Consider the following 25,227-nt stretch of genomic DNA (forward strand, 5'->3'; position numbering starts at 1 on the left):
ACTTGCTAATTTCTTGTTCTTTTACTACTTGTATTTGGGAATGGTTTCTCTCTTTATTTGGGTGTAGGTGGACTCCTCCAAATAACATTAAAGCCCCAAATAACATTCAAGCCTATTTGCATCATCATTCTTTGAATACCAAACACAAGGGGTAGGATCATGTGGAAATGTGTAAGGGCGGCGGTTGTTTGGTCTGTATGGGAAGAAAGGAATGCAAGATTGTTTCAGGACAAGGAAAGCTCCAAGGAGGCTATAATTGAAACTGTCTTGTTCAGAACGGCACATTGGTTAAAATCCATGGATAAATTTTTTAATGTACCTATGGAAGATCTTCTTAGGATCTGGAAGGCAGTGGCTGAATCACCACCTCGTATATCAGTAATTAATCCAATATGGTGCCCACCGGATAAGGGATTCATGAAACTCAACTTTGATGGAAGTTGTATGGGTAATCCAGGGCCTTCAGGCATGGGAGGTGTGTTCAGAGATGACAAAGGTAATGTTATGGCACTTTATTCAAGACCAGTTGGGGAAGGAGACCCCCTTAGAGCAGAGGTGCTGACTGTGATGGAAGGAATACAAAGAGCAAGTATGTTTTTTTTTTTTTGATAATTTACAAAGAGCAAGTATGTTAAACATCAGAAAATTAGTTATTGAAGGAGATTCCAAACTGGTGGTTGTTAGGTTGAAGGTTTTGTATGTAGGGATGGTTCGGCTGATAAGAGTTCTTATTAGCCTGTATTTGAGTTTAAGTTGTTATGTACTGGGCCTGTGTTAATGGGCCTAAGTCTGTTTAGTGTTTTTAAGTTGTCTGGGTGTCCCATCACTAATCAGGGGCATCCCAGTCATTTCATGTAACATTGTACTGTACCTTAATATAAATAATAGTACTGTCAACTGGGTAAGGCTAGTTCGACATTCCAGCATCTCTTCTTCTTCTCATTTCTGCTACCTCGGCTACAGTAGTTTAGCTTTCATGGTATCAGAGCATTAGCTTCTTCCTAGTTTCAGCCGGCGCACACTCTCTTCTCTTGCTGTCCTTTCATCTTCTCTTTTCCTTTTCTGGGTTGCTGCAGTAAAGACCTAGGGGTGTAAGAGAGTAAAGCAAGTTCGAACCTAGGGTTTCTCTTGGTTGTAGAACTCAAGGGAAGTAAGACCCAGAAGTAGATGTCCTACTAGGTTATTTCCAGCAAATAGTAGCTATTTGGCTACTAAGAGAGGTCTGTATAGGACAGACCTAGTTGAGGACTGATTTCAGCAATCCTAGCACTAGCCGGAAGGGGGAGAGCTTCCTCTACAGTTGCAGCTTCGGTGCTCCAGCAAGACTTGCACAGACTTAGTTTCTTCTACAGAGCCCACTATTCACTTGCTACTGTTGCAGCCTCGAACTGTTCACTTGCTACTGTACCCGAACTGTTGCAGTTTCGGTTCAGCCCAAGTGAAGTCTATCTAGTGTTCTACCAACACTGTGAACACTTCTACCAGCATAGCAAAGTGGTAAACAGCTCCAAGTTCAGGTTGGTTATCAGTCCGAAATCCCTCACCACTGCTGTGAGATTACCTAGGGAGCTGCCAGCTCCAGATTGTTCAGCACTGTGAACCCTAGTTGAGGACTGATGTCAGCAGTCCTAGTATTGGCCGCAAGGAGGGGCACTCTCTTTACAGTTGCAGTACTCGAAGTTCAAGTGGAGTCTGCATAGCACAATAGTTGAGAATCCTTAGCTTCAGGTCGGTTACCAGCCCAGAATTCCTTGCTTGCTGCTGTAACTGAACTGTTTCAGAACTGTGACAGTCTCGGCAAGTCTGAAACTGTGTCGAGTGCTGTCAGAACCTGCTGTGATCATTTCGGCTAATCAGAATCTACTCCAGAACTGGTTCAGAACCTTCAGAACTGCTTCGGCTAGTCTTAGTCAGTGTCACCTGCACAGTGGCTGCAGTCAAGATGTCTTCAATACCCAGAGAAGTTTCTTCTAGAGATAACAGGCCTACGGCAAGTGGGAATCTTGTCACCAGCAACAATGATGACAACTCACAAAATACACCAACAGTGTCTCCTTCTATGGGACAGGTTGCTGATTCCTCTGGAACTGGTACTTTGGACTTCACTGCTAGCAAGGTAGAGGGCCTTAGCAGGGCATTGGCCCGTCTAAGGAATAATTCTTTTGCTTCTACATCTCTTGCCAGATCAGGTACAGCCTCTGCCTTCAGTGCCACTGGATCTATTGACTCTACTTCTTGGGTTATTGATTCTGGTGCAACTGACCACATGACACATATGTCTTCCCTATTCTCTTCATATCATTTGTTGTCTAGTCAAGATAAGATGAGAGTTGCTGACGGGTCTTTCTCCACTATCTCTGGAAAGGGAATGGTTGACCTAAGCAAGGATCTCTCTCTTAAATCAGTTTTGCATGTTCCCAGTCTCACCTCAAATCTTTTGTCTGTTTCAAAACTTACCAAAAATTTGAACTGCACTATAACTTTTTTTCCTACTCATTGTGTCTTCCAGGACAGATTGACAAGGAGAACGATTGGGTGCGGTCATGAGTATGGAGGACTCTACTATCTTGATGCAGACATCGGTTCAGCCTTACAAGCATCTGTTGGTACTAGTCCGGAGTGTGTGGAGTCAAAAGCTAAGTTGCATCTTTGGCATGCTAGACTAGGTCATTTGTCTTTCTCCTCATTAGAAATGTTGTATCCCGAACTGTTTAAGGGCATCTCAAGTCAGAGTTTAACCTGTGAAGTATGTCAAGTGTCAAAACAATGTAGAACTGTGTATCCAATTTCCAGTAATGATATTTGTGCTCCTTTTGATTTAGTTCATTCTGATGTATGGGGCCCTTCACCCATTGTTTCTTTTGATGGCTTCCGGTACTTTATCAGTTTTATTGACCACTACTCTCGATGCACATGGATTTACCTGTTAAAAGGACGGGATGAAGTACTACGGATAACTATGGCATTTTGCAAGATGGTTGAAACTCAGTTTAATAAGAAGATTAAGCAATTCAGGTCAGACAATGCTGCTGAATACTTTGAAAAATCCTTGAACTTATTCATGGAAGATGCTGGCATACTACATCAATCATCCTGTGCTTATACCCCTCAGCAAAATGGGGTTGTTGAGCGCAAGAATAGACATCTATTGGAGACAGCTCGAGCCTTACTATTCCAGCACAAAGTCCCCAAGCAATACTGGTCTCAAGCAGTTCTTACTGCATCATATCTGATAAATCGGATGCCATATAAGGTGTTGGGTATGAAAACCCCTTTCTCTGTTTTGTGTCCCACTCTTCCAGTTTTTTCCCTTCCTCCTCGGGTCTTTGGCTATATATGTTTCATACATGTGAAGGATCCAAAGAAGACCAAGCTGGATCCTAAGGCCACAAAGGGAATATTCCTGGGGTACTCTCCTACACAAAAGGGTTACAAGTGTTATGACCCTGTCTCTAAGAGAAAGTATGTCACCAGAGATGTGGTCTTCTTTGAGTCTCAACCCTATTTTCAATCTTCTCAGAATCCTCTTCAAGGGGAGACTAGTGGGATGGAAGAGGATTCTCATTCTCCCTCCTTTTTTGTTCCCCTATCTACCTCGGATCTTCCATCCTCTCCTCCTACTCCTTGTTATGGCATTCCAGGTCAACCCAGTGAGGCTCCCACTGTGCCGGTTATCTCTCCTGATGCTGCAGATGTTCCTGAAGGCTCCAGTAGGCAACAGAAAGAGATACTTACATACAACAGAAGAAAAAGGGGCCCTCAATCTCATGACAGCAACCAGTTGGATTTGGATCAATCTGTCTCTACAATCCAAGGTAACTCCAACTCACATACTTCTGATTTGGATCTTCCTATTGCTCTCCGTAAGCCTATTCGCTCTTGCACCACCTGGCACCCCATTGCTGATTTTGTTTCTTACTCACATTTATCTCCTGCCTATCACTCCTTTGTGTTTGCTCTTTCCTCTGTGTGTGTTCCTTCTAGGTACTCAGAGGCTGTGTCTAATCCAAGGTGGAAAGAAGCTATGAATGAAGAGATGGAAGCCCTAATGAAAGCAAGAACTTGGGAATTAGTGGATCTGCCAGAGGGGAAGAGCACTGTTGGGTGCAAGTGGGTGTTTACTATAAAGCATAGGGAGGACGGGTCTATTGAAAGGTACAAGGCCAGACTTGTGGCAAAGGGGTTTACTCAAAAAGAAGGGATTGACTACAAAGAAACCTTTGCCCCAGTAGCAAAGCTCAACACAATTCGGGTTCTTTTGTCACTAGCAGCAAATTTTTCATGGGAACTTCATCAGCTGGATGTGAAGAATGCCTTCTTAAATGGTGACCTTCATGAAGAGGTATTTATGGAACCTCCACCAGACTATGATTTTGGTAGAAAGGTGTGCAAACTGAGAAAAGCATTATATGGGTTGAAGCAATCTCCCCGTGCATGGTTTGAGAGGCTTTGTGGGGCCATGAAGAAAGTGGGGTACACTCAGAGTGGTGCAGACCATACCTTCTTCATAAGGAGACAGGATAGTAAACTTACTGCACTCATTGTTTATGTGGATGATATGGTAATTACCGGGAATGACTTTGAAGAGATAAGAAGACTGAAGGAGTTTCTAGCTTCAGAATTTGAGATCAAAGACTTGGGTCATTTGAGATATTTTCTTGGGATTGAAGTTGTCAGGTCAAGAGAGGGAATCTGCATATGTCAACGGAAGTATGTTCTTGACCTCCTAGAGGAAACAGGCATGATGGGGTGTAGGCCAGCAGATACTCCAATAGAACAGAATCATGGTCTGCAGGAATCAGTAGGGGAGGACTACTGTGATAGAGAGAGATACCAAAAATTGGTAGGGAAGCTGATATACTTATCCCTCACTCAGCCAGATATTGCTTATGTTGTGCATGTTGTCAGTCAATTTATGCACTCTCCAAAGATCCCTCATATGAAAGCAGTTGAAAGGATTCTCAGGTACTTGAAGACTTGCCCAGGGAAGGGAATTCTCTTCAGGAAAAACAATAGAATTGAAATTGAAGCCTACACTGATGCAAATTGGGCTGGGTCTGTTGGAGACAGGAAGTCAACCTCGAGGTACATTTGTGGGAGGAAACCTGGTCATATGGCGTAGTAAGAAGCAGAATGTAGTGGCTAGATCAAGTGTAGAAGCAGAATATCGAGCTATGGCCCACGGGGTTGCTGAACTCTTATGGCTCAGAACTCTTAATGAACTTGGCATTAAGGCTAAAGGTCCTCTCAGGCTATATTGTGACAATAAAGCTGCCATCAACATTGCCAACAATCCCGTGCAGCATGACAGGACAAAACATATTGAGATTGATCGGCACTTTGTTAGAGAAAGAATTGTCTTGGGTGAACTCTGTGTGCCTTATACTCCATCTGAGATGCAAATTGCAGATGTATTGACTAAAGGGTTGGCTGCAGCAAAGTTCATGGACCTTCTTGGCAAGCTAAACATGATTGACATCCATGCTTAGCTTGAGGGGGAGTGTTAGGTTGAAGGTTTTGTATGTATGGATGGTTCGGCTGATAAGAGTTCTTATTAGCCTGTATTTGAGTTTAAGTTGTTATGTATTGGGCCTGTGTTAATGGGCCTAAGTCTGTTTAGTGTTTTTAAGTTGTCTGGGTGTCCCATCACTAATCAGGGGCATCCCAGTCATTTCATGTAACATTGTATTGTACCTTAATATAAATAATAGTACTGTCGACTGGGTAAGGCTAGTTCGACATTCCAGCATCTCTTCTTCTTCTCATTTCTGCTACTTCAACTACAGTAGTTTAGCTTTCGTGGTGAGCTGGTTGGGGTGCAATGATCAGAGGATGTGGATATTCAACTCTCTAAAAAAGAAATTCAAATGGTCAACAAAAGATATGGAAGTAAAGGTCCAATGGGTTAAGTAGTCCGCTAACTCTATGAAAGATGGTTTAGCCAAGCAAGGGGTGGAGAGGGAGAGACAAGCTTGTTTGTCTCTCAATGTCTGTGTGTATATCCTCTTGCATCTATATTTTTAATCTTTTATAAATTCTTTTGTTATTGATCGAAAAATAAAGTTGATCTACCTCAATGACAAAAGGAGTAAGAGTTCCCAATAGCTACTTCAACACACTAGGATTGTAGAGTCCCTCAATGGATCTTGATTTGAAAGCAATGTATATCTGAAACAGTGAAACACTGCCTTGCATGAACTTTTTGTTTAAACTGTGGTGAATCTTCCCTTATCACTATGAACTTTAATATCCAAAATCTCAACTGCAGCATTCGAAACTTTTCCTTCAATCTCTAGTTTAGGAACCACCACACCTCTATGCATCTAATACCCTTGATTCTTCAGCAAACTCTTGGACTTCTTCCATTATTGATGTTGGTGGAACTGCTGCAATGTCAGCTTGTAATTTTTGAATTGGTTCCAATTGAACTTGTAAGGTAAAGTCATGACTTACATCCTTACTAAGATCTACAACAACCAACACATTTGACATTTCTATATTGCACCTAAATTTCTTCAACTTGCTCCACTCTATCTCTTCCTGAGCATTAACCTCAAGCTGATCATGGGTCGAGGGTGTTGGAAGCTCCATCAACAATTCCCATCCTTTCTTAGCCTACATCCTCTTGATCTTCAATACTACAACTTTGATAGGTTGAAATTCTATTCTTTAGCTTCATTTACAACTTCAGCTCTAGGATAGGCATCAACATGCAAGGAATCACCTTCTCTATCTTCAACTTCGTACCTTCTCATTGGCTTCAAATTCTTTGTTGTAACCTGCTGATTCTTCTCTATCTTGAGAGCCAATTCAAAAGCATGGTCTAAGTCATAAATTTGAACTGCAGATAATTCTTTCTTGATATCATCCCCTATCCAATTCATGAAACAAGCTAATTTGTCCCTCACACTTTTTGTAATGTCACATCTAATATATAATTCATCACACTTATGCATATATTGACTATAGATAGCATACCTTGCTTGAGATTAGTCAATTCCATATATAGATCATCCTAAAAGTATTATGGAACGTACTTTTCTAGCAAACACCTCTTCATCTCTGCCCATTAGTAATAGGATATTCACCTCTGTTTAGGGGTGAGCACTATTCGGTTAAAACTGAAAAACCGAACCAAAAATTTCGGTTTTGATTTTTTCGGTTTTTGGTTAAATCGGTTCAGTTAATTTGGTTTTGGCTAATTCGGTTTTCGGTTTCGGTTTTTAGAATTAGAATTTCGGCTAACCGAACTTTTTATTATTATATGTAATTTATAATATATAATATATTATATATTTACATATTAATATATAATATACTGAAATTTGATTTCACAATATATTTTATAATATATAATATATATAATAGATATATATTTTTAAAATTCGGTTTTAACTGAAATAACCGAAAACCGAACCGAAAATTTCGGTTTCAGTTCGGTTTTTAAAATTTCAGTTTATTCGGTTTGGTTTTTTAACCGAATAAACCGAATGCTCACCCCTGCCTCTGTTTTCTAATCATTGCTAAAGGTCCACCATACTTTAGCATGACTCGTGAGCTTCGAGCAGGCAAACCTAAACCTTCAAGCAGGCAAACCTAAACCTTCAAGCAGGCAGTATAGAAACAATAGATTTCCAAGGGGATGGAAAAGATTCTCTTTTTAGGCCTACATCAAACAATTGCGACCCTATCTATCCAAGATAGGGTTCCAAAAATTAGAGGACTTATGATTCCTTTCCAACAGCAGACTTAAATATCTAATTGACCATTGCTCCATCAAGCAACCCAATATATCTCATTATGATATTGCCCTAGAGATTTACCCTATTAGGCAGTTCTCCCAATATATCTCATTATGACATTTCACCAACAGATGAAGGTATACCAGACCACCTTCACCCTTATCTAGGCAGAAAAAGATTATGTCATCAGAAAATAGCAAGTGAGGGTAGACTATTTAATCCCTACCAACCAACCCTTCACCCTTCTATAAGATCTAAGCTATCTGCCCTCATTACTAATCTGCTGAAGACAACTACCATGATGGTGAATAAAAATGGGGATAATGGATCCCCCTGCCTAGTGCCTCTTCACACTGGAAATAAATCCTTTTCACTCCCATTCACCATCGTGGAATAACAACATGATTGAATTTAGGAGTAACATCCATTATAATTGCTGATATAAAAAATTAAAAATAAAGAAGGTAAAAATAGAAGTGCATATCCTTGTAAGCCTTTAAATACTAAACCTGATATACAAAAGAATTGCCAAATTTTGATTAAGATGCAAATGAAATTAATGAAAATTCAAACAAAGACCCATCATACAGACCTTGGAATAGTCCCATGACGGTGTGGATCATACTCTGTTGCTTGTCGAAGAGCTCTTGCAAAAGCCTTAAATGTTGCCTCAATAATATGGTGAGAATTTTTTCCAGCAAGCTGCACCAAGGAAAGGTGAATTCTTTCAAAGTTTGTTTGGGAATAAAGGAAATTTTTTAACACTTGTACGAAAACTAGGACTGAACCAAATGATGCAATGCTTAAAGATGGAAATTATCTATGCATATAAGTAGTGCTTAGAAGCCAACCCTGGCAAGACTCATTTTGTGGGGTGTAACTCATCTGAAAGGCAGAAACCATGTGAAGTAAAACAAAAGTGTATATGGAATGCCTTCTTGAATGGAACCTAATCTAGCTTTACATAAAGAATGCCTTCTTGAATGGAGATCTCAAAAAAGAGGTGTATATGGCCCAGCTTCCTAGTTTTCATACAGGAGCAGTAAAACAAGTGTTACCACCTAAAAAAATCTGTGTATGGGCGGAAGTAGTCACCCATGACTTAGTTCAATAAGTTCAATAAGGTTGTACAACAAGTCAACCATACTTTGTTATTGAGACCAAGTGGAAAATTTGATTGTATATGTTGATGGCATCGTTATTACCACAAACTAATTGTCTAAAATATGAGTGTTGATGGAATTCTTGAGATCTTAATTCGACATCAAAGATCTAGGTCCTCTAAAATACTTTCTAAGGATTAATGTTGCCAAGTCTAGCAAAGGTATCTTCATTTCCTAAAGAAAGTACATTCTAAATCTTCTCCAAGACACAAGAAAATTGAGAATCGAACCATACAATACCTGAATCGGGCCTATTTGTAGACTTTGGAGTAGTGAGAAGATGCTTCGTGATGTTAGGTATTGCATGGTCCCAGAACTACATATATTGTTGCAGCTGAATAGATACATAGATACTTGAAGAAACATCCTAAGAGAGGTATTCTCTTTGTCAGGTGAAAGTGGCTTATACAGAGGTTGAATTGGCCATATTTGTGGATGATAGGTGATCCACTATAGATTATTATACCTTTGTTGGAGGTAACCTAGTGACCTAGAGTAAGAAGCAGACTATTGTGGCCAGGTCAAATGAGTAAAAATAAACTTTTATTGATAGAAAAAGAAAAAGTGATTACAACCAGACATGGCTGCTAAGCAATGTTTTAAAAGCGCAAGGCACAAAAAAGGCGCAGGGGTCAATTTGCGCCTAAGGCACAAGGTGCAAGGTGAGGCGTGCGCCTTTTTAAGCAAGGCACAAAAATTTTAAAAAAAATAAGCTGAAAATAAATAAAAAATGTCAAAAAATTCAAAAAAAATGCAAAAAAAATGCAAAAAAAAAGCAAAAAATTATAAAACATAATATTAATAAAAATATAAACTTGAATTTTAAATGTATTAAAAAACCTATTATCTAAAATTAAAATACATAAACATAATATGTAAAGCATATTCAAATGAGAATTTAAAAATGAAACCAAACATTTAAAACATTTTCTACAATATAAAACCCACAATCTCTTTTTTCTCAATTACATTACTTCAAGTAGCTAATGTGACATGTTAGATTCCTAATTCTACGAGCCGCCTATGTGCCACGCCCCTCGAGGCAAGCCCAAACAAGTCCATGTTAGGGTCTTAAATTGTTAATTTTCACACAAAAAATAATGATTTCACCAGAGCTTCAAGAACCCCCTATTTGGTAATGATGTCCATTCATTCGTCTTAATAAAATATCTTCTTAAAAAGCAATTAAAGCTATAAAATCATTATTTTTTGTGTGAAAACTAAGAATTTAAGACCCTAACATGGACTTGTTTGGGCTGGCCTCAAGGGGCGTGGCACGGTGGTCCGGGGGTGGAGCCCCCGGCCTAGCCGCTAGACTCAAAAAAAAAAAAGAAAATGCATCAAATTTTCAAAAGGAGCACGCCTGAGCTGAGGCGCAAAGCGCACTAGGCGCACCAAGCATGCACATTTTGAAAGGGTTGTGCCTAGGACTTGGGTGAGGCGCCTCGCCTGTGCGCCTAGGCGTGCCTTAGGTGTGCCTTTCAAATCACTGTTGCTAAGTTAACAACCAAAACCAGCTACAAAAGGACAACAAAGATACAATCAAACACAATGAAAACAAAGATCCCCCCTGCAAAAGCATCTAGTCTTCAGCTTCAAATGTCTCGTCAAACCTATCACCATCCTCATCCCAGACCTTTCCTCCTTCCCTTACCAACTTCTTCATTCTCTCTTCCCTTTTGCTCTTTTCAAATACTTCAAAAGCTCTTCTAGCAAACTCGTCACCTCCCTAGAAGAATAAACCTAAGCTCTTGCCAAATTTAACCTCCCTATCAACCAAACTCTTAATCTCCACTTTATCCCTCTCCTCCTTCTAACTTGTTGAGACAAAGCAAAACAACTCTATCCAACTCAACCTCCCTCCCCTTCTTTATTCCCTGACCCTAGCCTAAACTCCAAATGTTCCCAAAATCTTATCTTATGTCTCGATGCCCAGTGATTTAAAAGGCGTGCCTAAGACATGCCTAGGCGCATAGGCAAGGCGCATTTTAGGGTATGCGCCTCGCCCAGGTCCTAGGCGCACCCTTTTCAAAAGGCGCACGCCTGGTGCGCCTAATGCGCCTTGCACCTCGACCTAGGTGCGCGCCTTTTTAAAATTTTTCGCTCACCGAAGCTCCGAGAACCCCCTATTTGCTAATGTTGTTCATTCATTCATTGCAATAAAATATCTTCTTAAAAGGCAATGAAAGTTATAAAATCATTATTTCTTATGTAAGAAATAAGAATTTCAGACCCTAACATAGACTTGTTTGGGCTTGCCTCGAGGGGCGTGGTACAAAGGCGACTCATAGAATCAAGAATGCAATATGTTTTATATCACAGTAGATACTTGAAGCAATGCAATTAAGGAAAAAAAGAGATTGTGGGTTTTACATGCTTGAAAATGCTTTATATATTTGCTTTTATTTTTAAATTTTCATTTGAATACGCTTTACATGTTATGTTTATGTATTTTAATTTTAGATTTTAAAACATTTATTTTAAATTTTAGGTCTATATTTTTTATTAACATTATGTTTATTATTCTTTTGAATTGTTTGCATTTTTTTTAATTTTTTGACTTTTTTTATTTTTTAGCTTTTTTTTTGTAATTTTGCGCCTTGCTTAAAAAGGCGCACGCCTCGCCTTGCGCCTTAGGCGCAAATTGGCCCTTGTGCTTTTAAAACATTGTCGATGCCAAATCATACTTCACATGATTAAGGAAAAGGAGAAGGATATCATGTATAGCTTTTCCAAGGTGCAGTAGGGGTAATTCTGTGCAGACAACCAGCATCCCATCCATTTCTTAACAGCCCATGAATACTAGCTACAACTTTATGCCACAGTTTCTCATTTTCCTCAGGAAAGTGCCAAAGCCACTTGTTTAAGAGAACCAAGTTTTTCGTACTCACAATGTCAATTCCCAAACCCCCTTCTCCTTCTTCTTGGTCACCTTCTCCCATCTCACCAAATGATCTTTCTTCCCTTCTCTTGGTTCCCACAAAAGGTTCCTCATCAGTTTTTCAATTCTTTTCACAACAACCTGAGGCATCCTAAAAAATTACATGAAGTAGACTAGGAAGTTTGCAAAAGTGGAATTAATCAAAGTAAGTCTCCCACCCAAAGAGATATAATTCCTTTTCCACCTCGCTAATTCTTCTCAATTCATTCCACCACTGGAGTTCAAAAACTAATTGATCTAGGGTTATTGCCTAGAGGTAACCCTAAATATTTTAAAGGCCGACCCCCACTCTCAATTCTCAAGTTAGGCATCCTCTCAAAAAGGTTAACAACCAGCTTCAAATTTTCAATCCCAACTCTGTTCCTTCGCTACTTTCTTAAACAGTTAACCATTTCAAGCCATACATCATTAGTCTTTTCAGCCTCAACCTCTTTTGCAATCTTTACCACTTCCCTAATTGCATGTTTAAATTTGTCACTAAATTCTGCTAGCTTTTTCTCCTTTTAGGTTTGCCCACCTAATTCTTGGACACCTATTTTCCGTTTTCCAATGCACACATCTACCACCACTAATCTAGGTTGTGGTTAACTTTTTCTTTGGAATAACTTTGCAATCCTTATGCATCATCCATTTTGTTCACCTAATAAGAATAAAAATCTATTTTACTTGTACTTGATCAACTTTTAAATGTTATTAAATGTCCATCCTTCTTTTCAAAATGTGTTTACTATTGCCACATCATAACCTATTGCAAATTCTAGAGTTATCTCCCTCATTTCATTCCTCTCAACCCAAAACTAGATCCCTCATATGCACCATATCATATCCTACACTTCATTTCCCCACATGCCAATTTAGATCCCCTCCTATAAAAATCTTCTCTTTAATTAGAATGTCTTGGATTAATCATATCCTACACTTCATTTCTTGGACTAATTATATCCTTCTAAGTTATCCCAAATTGTCTTTTAATGTTTTCTTCTAAACCCATTTGAGGTACATAAACACTAATTATGTTAATGATTTCCTCACCTAAAATAAGTCTAATTAACATTGTTCTATCTCCAATTATTTTAATACAATTTCTATCATTTACTTCTCCACTATACCATAATCATTTCTCACCACAACCAAGTGTAGCTGTAATTCATCACTTCCAAGGAACGCCCTACCATGCCCTTGTCCATTTCTCACCACTTGGCTTAAGGTGTAATGTGTTGCTTTCAAGGAACACCCTAACATGAGCATGAAAAGAGAATTCAGGATCCATGACTATAAGAATTTGGAAAAAGTTTTAATACCGGCTGCCAACCTAACACAACCCTTCTCCTTTGTCAAAGCTTGGGACTGGTGGCATAAGACAAGCTCATGTAGGTGGAGTTGTAAAATCATCTATCATTAGATATCCTAATATAAATAAAAAGTGGACAACACCAAATCCATTGTGATTCACTCAAACTTTTTTCTTTTCATTTCTCTTCTATTCACTCGTCTTAACTCTTAACCATTAAATCGAACATTATTTTTCATGCTTCCCGACATAAATGCATGCAACAAGCAAAAAGGATGACAACAATAAACACCAACACAGCTTTATAAACCAAAAAACAAGGATATTAGGGTGTAGGTACACATAACCAGGCTCTTGCATAAACCTAAAGGATCAAAGACAAGGCTGGGTGCTAAACATAGTTGTCAACGTGCCAAGATGAAACTAGGAGACAGGATTCATTTTCAGATTAACACATTAACTTAGTATGGAGTTAAAAGAGCATACAATTCTTTCGTTGATATATTCATGGGTCAAAGTATCGATACACCTCTATGTATCAGCACTTTGAACCACATGCCTTTTATTTTTTTAGTTTTTTTCAAATTTCAGTTTTAAGACTGCTTATATATATTATTTAATAAAAAAAAGGGTTCCTGAAAACACCTGTAAACAGGTGTATCGGGCACCTAAAGATACAATACAATACGCCCAATACGGGGTGCATCATATTCATATTGATACTTTGAACCTTGGATATATTATATGGGTTCTCATTTTCCAAAGTATAAAAGAAGATCTAATATGTACTTCATTATTTCCCTTCATTATTTTGTTTATCAATAGTTATATTTCCCTTTATTACAAGAATTGAGTTTACCTGTCGGATGTGAAGTGTCATACCAGATGTATTCACCAATGATTGAAAAAAATGTTCCACTAGCTGCATAAAGCAAAATTTTCAAAACCATAGAGATTAGTAAAACCAAAGGCTTAAGTAAAAACGAAAAAAAAAAAAACAAAACAAAAACAAGAAAGATCAACATAAGAGCATCAGATTCTATGATGCAGTATGCATATGATCAACATAAGAACATAAGGCTTCAAACCATCAAAACACTCCAATCTGAAAAAGTCAACTTGAGACCTTATAATAGTGTAAAAAATTTTAGTCTTAACGAATTGCCTTCTCCAATCAACCGGGAGAAGCTCCTAAGAGTTTTCCCATCATGATCCCAAAAACCTCCTGCCTACACCATTGATCCATGGTTACCCAAGGCACAACCCACCAAGTTAATCCTAATCCTTCCCCTTTTGAGTGAAAATCAATATTGGATAATGTGGTGTGCATAATGATCAAGGCTCACCACCACCTACCAGCCCCTAAGGATGAAATCAGTTGTACAGTAACTCAAAATAATTGTCTAGCTAGATGTGAGAGAGAGAGAGAGAAGAGAAGACGAAGAAGAAAGGAAGAGGGAAGAAGAGAAGAAAATTTTCAAAATAGGGTGAAAATGAGTCTTGGTTCTCACACTCCCAATGATTAGTATTTATATAAGAGAGTTATAATTACAAGTATACCCCTCATTAGGTGCCCCAACCATGAGATGAATGTAATGACATACAATCAGCTCAACACTCCCTCTTAAGCCAAGCATAGATGCCAACCATGCCCAGATTGCCAACATTGTCTTCTATTTTAGGTCAAGGTACACCTTTGGTGAGACAATCAGCCAACTGGTCTCTAGATTTCAATAAATGGTAAGCATATCTTTCCACTAGCAATTTTTCCTCTGATAAAATGTTTATCCACCTAATATGTTTTGTGCAATCATGCCAAACTAGATTATAAGCAATATCTTTAGTTGCCTAGTTGTCAAAGTACAACTTCAGAGGTGTATCAAACTGTGCTCCAATCTCTGCCAATAAGCTTTTCAACCATAGTAACTCTAACATTCTATAAGTCATAGCTTTATATTCAGCTTCTGCACTAGACCAGACCACAATAGACTGTTTTTTACTTCTCCAGGAGAATAAATTTCCTCCAAAAGAAGTACAATAGCCTGAAGTAGACCTCCTATCATCAATTGAACCAGCCCCATTGAAATCTGTGTAAGCTTCCACCTCAAGATGATCATGATTAAAATATAATATCCCCTTACCAAAGCAATCCTTGAAGTAACACAAAAATTCTACTCATTGCTTGCAATATAAGACATTCTGGGATTATGCATAAAGAGACAAACCACACTAACCACAAAATCCATTTTTTTAAGTAACAACTCTTTGTTTGGCCATTTCTTGGTGCAATGATAAATCTCAGGATAACAGGTGAGCATGGGTTTAAGTCTGAGAGCGGCAATTTTGCACAAAAACTGCCAAAGGTTAGGGCTGTAGCCAGTCTACACTTCCCAAGACCCTGAATAGGCAGGACCAACACTGTATAATGGCCCTTTTAGCTCTTTTCACAGCTAGTGTTTTCCTCCATTTTGCAAGGGAAGAGCTGTTGCTCATATCTTGTGCATCTTTGGATGTCTCCCCATGTGCAACCCTCCTTTCGCCATATAATTTAACACATCAATTCGATATTTTACAACACAGAGGCATGACGCAAGGCATTCCAGTACCTAGAGGCATGATGCGTAGTTCAGAACATACGAGGCGTAAGCCTCCTTAAGAGGAGGGGGATGAGGAGGAAGAAGAGGAAGGAGGATCTCATTTTTCTTTCCCCTTATCTTTTCTTCCCTTCCCTTCCTTTTCCTTTCCTGTCCTTTCCTTTTTCTTCTTTTTTCTTTCTTTTTTCTTTTTTTATTGTCTTTCTATATGAGGTCTGCTTGAGGCACATGAGGCATACGCCTCTAGCACACCTCATGAAAAAAAAATGTATGAAGTATACACCTCAGAGGTGTCAATGCCTCTGGCACACGCTTCAGGGCGTTTTGGGGGCGCCTCCAGCCTTGCCTAGAGGCGTGTATACCTCCCATGCCTTTTAAAACACTGCATCAACTACCTTCTAAAAGAAAGTACAAGGGGACTCTCAACCCCAAACAAAAAGTTGCCCAAACTAAAAATAATTCACACAGAATGTAAGATAGACAAGAAAGCAATGATAATGATCAATATAACAAGAAAGAAGCCATAATTTAACAGATGCAATATGTACAACATGTCCAACTCCAAACAGAATAGTTACTTTATTTGTAGACAGGCAAAAATAGAAAAATTTTCAAACATCATTCCTTCTTAGATATCAAAACAATTAGGCAACATAGAAAAAAGAAAAACAAGTGGATGTCTTTAAAGCTAAGACATCAAAACAAATATGGCAGGACAGGAAAATTTGAACACTAGAAGGTAATATAAAGACAGTGGTGGGACAATAAACTTGATAGACTGCAAACTGTTAAAGAAACAATCTCATCTTTTACTAAGCATCATATACCAATTTATACACTCCACCTGCATCGAAAGTGGTCAAGTAAACAGAAGCAAAGTGTTCATGTGCAGGTAAACACAAGATGAAGACAAGTACCTGGGTATCATATGTTCCAACTCTTTCAGTGGGTATTTGTAAATCGTAACTCAAATGAGGTCGACCAGATAAATCCTGAAGAGAGTGATTTTATATAAGCAAAAGGTTCAAGTTGGAAGATGGATGTAAACAGATCAACACAATCAATACAGTTCATGATAAACTAGAGCTTCCAAGGAACATAGTAGAAAATGGCAAGGAGCACACCCCTACTTCTACATGCAAAGAAAATTTACAATCTTAGAGGGTATAAAAGCAATTACAGCAAAGCCTGTGGTGCAGAAGATAGTAGGAAAACTTCACTCATGGATGGTGTTTCATAAAACTTCCAAAGGAAAAGTTTGGAATCCTTTTTTGTAATATGATAATCCTTTTGTAAACAGGCAGGGGTTTTTTTATGGGACTGCAGAATCAGGCAAAGTAAGAAAGGTAGCTACAGGCTCATTTTTAAACCTTGAGAGGGAAAACAAAGAGGGAAACTGCTCTTCCAAAGGAATGTCTCCCACCCAAATATGTCCCCAGAAACTACCAGAACAAAGGTCATACCTGATGAAAGGAAGAAAATAAGGAAGGATGGCATGAATAGACTTCCAAGGAGACGCCCTTGTAGCCCTAGATGAGATCCCCGTGTCCCAGTCATCTACCTCTTGCCCATGAATATTAGGATTATTTTAGCCCACAAATTCTCCCTTTCTTTATTCAATCTCCATAACCATTTCCCCAAAAGAGCTTCATTCTTCTTCTTTAAGTTACCCACACCCAAACCACCATCACTTTTGGCTTTTGTAACCAAGTCCCACCTAACTCTATGGTCCCTTTTCTCCTCTCCTGGTTCCCATAAGAAATCCCTCATTAATTTCTCCAAAATTCTACATACTCCCTCAGAAATTCTAAACACAGACAGAAAGTAAGCCGGAAGGTTTGCCAAGGTTGACTTTATCAGAGTTATCCTACCACCCAAAGATAGGTAGTTTTTCTTCCAAGAGGCTAGCCTTTTTGTGAATCTATCAATCACCGGGCTCCAAAAGCTCCTCTTGGTAGGGTTATCCCCTAGTGAAAGCCCCAAATATTTCAATGGCCATTGAGCAATCTCACAACCCAAAACTTGGGCCCTTTCTTCCACCTCTCTGACACTCATATTAATGCCAATCACACAACTCTTATCAAAGTTTACTTTGAGGTTAATCACTTTTTTCAAACACCTTCTTTAAATTACTAACCCACCTAATCTCCTCCCCACCACAAAACAGAATTGTGTCATCTACAAATTGTAAATGAGTGACTGAAACCCTATCCCTCCCAACTCTCCAACCATTTACCAATCCTCAAGCATCTGCTTTCTCGATAAGCCTCCCTAACACTTCAGCAATCAAGGTAAACAGGAAGGGGGAGAGGGGGTCCCCTTGCCTAATACCCCTAGTAGCTGGAAAATGATTTGTCACCCTGCCATTCACCAGTATAGAATAGTGACACGTTCTCATACACCCTTTTATCCACTTGCACCACCTCTGCCCAAAACCAATAGACTCTAGTACTTCTTGCAATAAGGATCAATCAACCAAATCATAAGTCTTTTCCAAATCCAATTTGCATACCAACTCTTTCTTCCCTCTTCTTTTAAAATCCTCTACACTCTCATTTGCTATTAAGATTTGGTCTACAATTTGCCTATTCTTTACAAAAGCACCTTGATTAGGGGATATGATTGTGGGAAGCACCTCTCTAATTCTTCAGGATAGCACCTTAGCAATGATCTTATAGAGGCTATTTACCAAACTGATGGGTCTAAACTCTATAAGGTGGCAAGCTCCCTCCTTTTTTGGAATTAAGGCAATAAAGGTCGAGTTCAGGCCTCGATTTATCACCCGTCTTTCAAAGAATTCCAAGAAAACACTTTGGATATCAGCCTTAATTATCTCCCAGCAGTCTTGATAAAAAGCAATCGTGAAACCGTCAGGGCCCGTGGCTTTAGATATATCCATAGAGAAGATGGCCTCCCTTATTTCTTCCCGATCAAACACTCTTTCCAACCACTCAATCAAATCATCGGGGGAGCCTGGGCCAATCCAACCCATCGATCCTTAATCTCTCATTTAGAGGCCTTCTGAATATAGATTTGAAGTATTCCACAAAGGCCCCAACAATCTCATTCTGTTGGGTTAAAATTGTACCATCAACCACCAACTTAGAAATGGAGTTTTTCTTTCTTTTGTCATATAGCATGGAAGAATTTTGTATTCCTATCTCCCTCTTTTACCCATTTGTGTCTGTATTTTTGCCTCCAACTCATTTCTTCTTTAAAAATTGTGTCCTCCAGATTTTTCCTCAACTCCCACCTCACCTCTTTGTCTTTTTCCCCAAAACATCCCAGTTCTTCCTTTGCATCTAATTCCTCAATCTGGCTTATCAACCATTGCTTCCTTTCTTCTATCCTCCCAAAGTGAAAAGTATTCCACTCCTTTATTTTGACTTTCAGCTCTTTTAGTTTCCAGTGGAACTTCATTCCTACCCAGTTTGCCCTCGGGTTAATTTCATTCCACCACTGCTTCACTTTCTCTTTAAAATCTGGGTGCAGAAGCCACATATTCTCAAATCTAAAGGGGGAAGGACCACTGTTTCCAAAATCTGCCTTGCTTAGCATAATTGGCCAATGATCGGAGGTAACTCTCGGCAAGGCCCTTGACACCAAATCTCCCTAGTGCTCTTCCCAATCTGTGGTAAATAAGAATCTGTCTAGTTTGGAGCAAATTGGATCAACTTGGAGATTAAACCAGGTGAAAGTATTATGTTAGAGATTCAGTTCCTTGAGTTCAAAGGCATTGATAAACTCGTTAAACTTCTTCATACTGAACCTGATCACTTTGTCTTACCTTATTGCACTCATCACTGAACCTGATCACTTTGAAATCCCCTCCTAAACACCAAGGCCCATCCCACAGACCTCTAATGTCTTCCAACTCTTCCCACAAATCATTCCTTTGATTGTAGCCAGTAGGGCCATAGACATTAGTTAAGACCCATTCAAACCCATCTGTCACTTGATTGAATTTAACAGAGACTGAGAATCTTCCCATTAATTCTTCCACTCCCTCCAACACTTCATCCTTCCATAATGTGACTATTCCTCCAGATGAACCCCAAGATGGACTCATTACCCAACTCAGTCCATTTGCTCTCCACACACTTCTAGCCCACCTTTTATTAAAAGTCATGAGTTTAGATTCCTGGATTAAAAAAATATCTGGGTTTTCTTTCCTTAGGACCTCCTTTATTAAAGCTCTCTTTCTTGCATTCCCCAAGCCTCTCACATTCCAACTTACAATCTTCATTACTCCAATATAGTCTGCCCCTCTCCTAAACCTTCTTTCCTAAGAACCTCCTTTTCTTCCCCTACCCTTCCTCTCACTAAATTCTTTATCCCCCTCCACATCCAATTTCAGCCTCTCAACTTCACTTGACCTTCTTTTCCTCCTTTTCCCAGCTTCATTTTTAATCTCCAAATACCTTTTCAGCTCATTCAGATTTTTCACCTTGCACCCTAGCTTTTCAACAAATTCAGCTAGAGAGTCCTCTTCTTCATCTCCCTTTTTAGTTTGTTTATTTCCCTCCTCTCTTTGCCTCTTGCTTTCCTTCTCCTGCTCCACCCTTCCTTCAACTATTTTGGATTCACTGTTCTTCCTCTCTATCACCTCTTCCTTCTCCATTTCCACCCTAGTCAAATTGTCCAGCTCTTTTATTATTAAGTTCCACACCCTCAGCTCCCTCTCACCCCCCTCCTGTATCTCCCCACCAACCCCACCTCTATCAGCTTCTAATCCAAGGGTATTCGGCAAGGAAGCAGGACTGGAATCTGGGAGACAAACATCATGAGCAGAGCGGACGTTAGTAACCAAATCCAAAAACACAGCCATACCTGGGTCTGGAAGGAGTGGACAGTCAACAATCAGTTGGGTTTGACGAGTCAACAACAGAGAATGACTGCAGGCCACAACCTAGACTTAATTCACCCTTGTTAGTACTTCCAAGGCTCTGTCGTTCATCCCCACCTGATGCATCCATGTTTGAGATCTGGTGATTAACCACTTTCTTCCCGCTAGTTCCTTGCCCCTCGTTCATATTCTGGCTTGAATCCTTCTCGCCTAAGGTTCGATTTTCCCCCCTTGCATCCAGGTAGCACTCAACTTCGTTAATCATCCCACTGTCTGTAGATGGTTCCAGCACTTCAGTAGCATCTTTTGCATTCTCAGCGAAAAGAATATCTGTGCTAAATGTGTCTTCCAGCTGTTCTTTACGGTCATCAGTCTGGCTTCCTGCTTCTCAATCCATCCCCTATGTCATTCTCAGATAGATCGCAGCTTACCCAGCCGTCATCTTCTCCTTCAAATTCATCTCTACTATTCCTGGTGTATCTTGGATTTGGTTTGTCTTCTCTCCTCTTCTCTTGGTCGCCTTCTCTAGCTTTAGCAACTGGAAGCCATCGCATGTTCTGCCTCGATGAGTTCTGTCCGCCTTCGAACTGTACACTTGCATCTGGTTTCAGCGCCTGTGGAGAAGAAGACAGACCCTTGCTAAGGTCTACCAACTCCTCTGATACCCGACTCACGTAACCACTTAAAGAGTCGCATGAGCCAACATTAGCACCATGGGTCTCCTTGCGGTTCGACCCAGACCGACCCAGTATTAGTCCGGTCAGGTCAGAGCGGGTCATATGGTGTTCAAAACCAGCTCTGAATCGGCCCCTCCCCTGGTCTGACTGAGTTCCCCATTTGACCAGTTCTGCATAGGACGGACCAGCAACAGTGTTTCTTTTATTTTAAATTTAAATTTATTTGAAAACTTTTTCATAAAGGTTGTTGCTCGGCTTTTCATACTTGACTTTTCAGCTTCCAAAAAATAATTCCTCTTTTCTCTAGAAGAGGCTTCCTCCCCAGAAATGTTGGCGTGTCCATACATCTTCTCCTTCTTCTCGCCAAGTGTTACCCACTTTGCCATGTCATCATCTTCTTCGAGCTTCTCCCTCCCATACCACTGTGACGATTCAACTTCTGAGACAACCCAGATCTTGTACCAGTAACCTTCTGCACACAGATTGAGTGTTCTTGGCATGGCTTCCGGCTTCAAACCTGCTACCCTTAGATTGACTGCTCTCAAGTCTAAGGTCTTGCACGACAAGAGAACACCACCCATCGCCAGAACTAACTTCTCCAGGATGGATTTTTGCCATAAATGAAAGGGTAGGCCCAGCAGTTTCAGTTTGAAACTCCCATCGACAGAGGTCACCTCATTAGCCAGAGGACACCATCTTTCGATTCTCGCAAATCCTTCCTTTGTTTCCAAAATGGTAAATTCAACCATTTCCTCCTGAAAGGTAAGAGAATAACAGTTCGGTGAAGCCTAAGTTTCTTCGTCACCTTCTCTAATAACCCTTTCCAATCTTTGACCTCCTTCGTTGTAGAGAGGATTACTTTCTTCTCCCATGCTCCTTTCTCCCCTATCATTGAAACTTTTAGTTCTGGTATCGTGAATGCCACCGTTGGGTTATCTTGACTTTCAGCTGGCTCTTCTAAACCCAACTTTTCCAGCTTCTTCCTTCTTTCGATCATTTCCTCCTTGCTGTGTCCACCATCTACCTTCTCTGCCTGTGTCTTCACCGTCATCGACTCCTTATTGGCTAGTCTCATATGTAGTATGTTAGCCATCTCAGTCCATCCCTGCGTCTTGTCGCCTTCAGGAATAATGATGGTTTGCTTCTTCTTCTTCTCAAACTTTTCCTCCAACGTTACAAACCAGCCTTTGGCATTTTTCCTTCTCTCTGCAACATACTCTCTCCCCGGCTGTCTGAATGAAGCAATCCAGGATTCACACCAGCTTACAAGGACTGCTCCATCCAGAAAACTTTGAAACCAAGGCACAGCTTCACCCACTAGCAGAATCGTTCCTCTCCTGCCTTCTCTTATCTTTATCGTGAAATCCTTTTGGTAGAGGATCTCCTCCAATAGTGTCTCTTTCCTTTCCACTCTCAGAGTTTTTCTCCACTTACCGACCGGTGAGAAGCCTTCGGACTCCATGGCATCTCGACTTCCCATGATGAGAAAATTTCTGAAGGAAACCTTGGCTGAAAATTTCTTTCCCCAAAAAATGCTGTGAAGAGATTCCATACGAAACCAGAAATTGTGCAAGATATGAACAAATGACCGTCTCCTCTTGTTATTTGCACAGGAAACACATACTAGCCATGTAAAATCCTCTACTCTTCAAATGGTCCACAGTCAAGATATGAACAAATGACTAACTGTTTTCTCTTGTTCAAGCTCAGTTTTCAATTCCTGAACAACTTTTACGGTTTCCTCTATAGTAGAGTTTAGTTTATTGATCTCTGCTTTCCCAGCTGACACCATGTACATAATCCCAGCACCAAGCCCCCAATTGAAAACTTAATCACCATGGGATCCCAAAACTGGCTGGCTCTGTGATCGCCACTTCAAGGGAGGCCTAGACATTCCATAGGCCACAGACCTACCACAAAACCCAATATGGAGGCATAATGACCTAGCTGCCCCACCCCCAAATTAACGCCAACAATGCAACTCTCTAACAAATTAACCTTGAGATTGGATATCTTCTCTATCAACAATTTGAGATTTTGTGCCCTTAATACTCCAAATCCTCACAGAATAGTGTGGAGAAGAGTGCATGTAAATATGTAATTTCACTCATTTGTGGACTTGGGCCTATTACTTGTCTGTTTTCTTTTATTGTTTAGTCATGAGCCTATGCTAATGGGCAGGGCCTGAGTATTCTTGTGTTTTATTTATTTTGCTCTTGGTCTCTTATTGCCACCATATAAGGCGCAGACTTGTAATTTCATTATTATTGCACATAAAAGGAGTGGGTATTCTCTTGAACCCCACAAACCTATTCTCTCGTTAACTATTTTTCTCCTCTACTTTTCACTTTTCTTTGCTTATTTCTTCCAATCTCTTGCTGTAACTAAACACATACACATAAGAAATCAGATCTATAATCTCTCGGATTGACAATTTGGTATCAAAGCCAAGTTTCAATCAAGACTTATCTTCTCATGCAGTGCTAGTCCAGCCAACTGCAAAAGATAATTGAAGGGCCACAGAGTTTAGAGTTTGTGTGGCCTGGTTTTCATTACTTTTGGAGATTGACTGCACCTGCCCAAGTGCCTTGAAGAATAGCCTAGAAGTTGTGAGGTTTAGAGAAGTGAAACAGATAAAACTGCCCGCAGGCCTGGCCATGTGGACTCGTGCCGGCACGACCCGACCCAGCCAAAATCAGCCATTTTCTAGTCGTTATATAATGGCTATATGGTATATAATGGCAAAAAATACCCCCAATAGCTATAGTAGAAGTTCAAGACTGCTATCAGCCTTGAACCCTAATAGATTTCAGGTTCGAAAATAGAAGGAAAATGTAGAGAAGAGAAGAGAAAGAGAAGAGAGAACTGTAGAACACAGAGGATTGAAAGGAGGGACAGAATCTGAATGTTCTGCTGCTGCCACTTCTATTTAGTATTTATAGGTTATGCTCATTACATGGAAAAGACAGATCTGCCCTTAGTATTTACATAACAAATAGAACAAAATAAAACTGAAATAACCAACTGACCACCAGCTAACCCTAGGATGACTAGAACACATTCTACCCTACGAACACAGTGGGACCATAGCTGCGGGGCCCACATCAGTGTTCTCTACACTCCCCCTCAAGTTGGGAATAAATGTTTATCATTCCCAACTTGGATAGATCCGCCTCTAGCTTCTTCCTTGGTACAGCTTTGGTGAGGATATCTGCTAGCTACATGTTGGATGTGATGTACGGGAGACACACTTCTTGTGATGAGACCCTCTCTCATAAAAAATGTCAATCAACTTCAATATGTTTAGTTCTGTCATGTAGCACCGGATTGTGTGCTATATTAATAGCCGCTTGATTATCACAATACAGCATCAGGGGCTTCTCATACTCAATACCCAACTCCTCAAGTAGTGATCTCAGCCATAGAATTTCAGCCACTCCGTTAGCCATTGACCTGTATTCAGTTTCAGCACTAGATCGGGAGACAACACTCTGTTTTTTACTCCTCCAAGAGACAAGGTTACCTCCCACAAGGGCACAATATCCAGAGGTAGACCTTCTGTCATCAACACTCCCAGCCCAATCGGCATCCGTATAGACCTCCACCTTCATGCGGTCATTGTTCTTGACCAGTATACCTCTACCCGGGCATCTCTTCAAGTATGCTAATATTCTTTCTATTGCAAGAAGGTGTGTGGTTCTAGGAGAATGCATGTACTGGCTGACAACACTAACTGCATAACTGATATCTAGCCAAGTGAGGCAGATATATAGGAGCTTTCCCACTAATCGTTGGAACATAACTTTGTCTTCAAGAGACTCCCCACTCTCTGCACTAATCCTGTGGTTTTGTTCAATGGGTGTATCCGCAGGCTTGACACCTAACTTTCCAGTTTCCGCCAACAGATCTAGAACATATTTCCTCTGAGAGACAAAGATCCCCTGTTTAGATCTAGCAACCTCAATACCCAAAA

General features: G+C 40.0%; 1 protein-coding gene across 3 annotated transcripts in view; it reads right to left on the bottom strand.

The window, feature by feature from the left end:
• Positions 1–25,227, bottom strand: part of LOC104610809 (imidazoleglycerol-phosphate dehydratase 1, chloroplastic-like) — a 52,239-nt gene that overhangs the window by 14,939 nt on the left and 12,073 nt on the right. For 2 of the 3 annotated variants that reach the window (XM_010277601.3, XM_010277600.3), the window contains exons 5-7: positions 16,649–16,723; positions 13,997–14,059; positions 8,335–8,444 (exon numbers count right to left, since the gene is read on the bottom strand). In XM_010277601.3, the coding sequence (XP_010275903.1) occupies positions 8,335–8,444; positions 13,997–14,059; positions 16,649–16,723 (248 nt within the window). The remainder of the gene's footprint in view (positions 1–8,334; positions 8,445–13,996; positions 14,060–16,648; positions 16,724–25,227) is intronic. The other variant, XM_010277602.3, reaches the window with a different exon arrangement.

This window comes from Nelumbo nucifera, chromosome 4 (assembly GCF_055504915.1).
Source record: "Nelumbo nucifera cultivar China Antique chromosome 4, China Antique-T2T, whole genome shotgun sequence".
In the NCBI taxonomy this organism is placed as follows: Eukaryota; Viridiplantae; Streptophyta; class Magnoliopsida; order Proteales; family Nelumbonaceae; genus Nelumbo; species Nelumbo nucifera.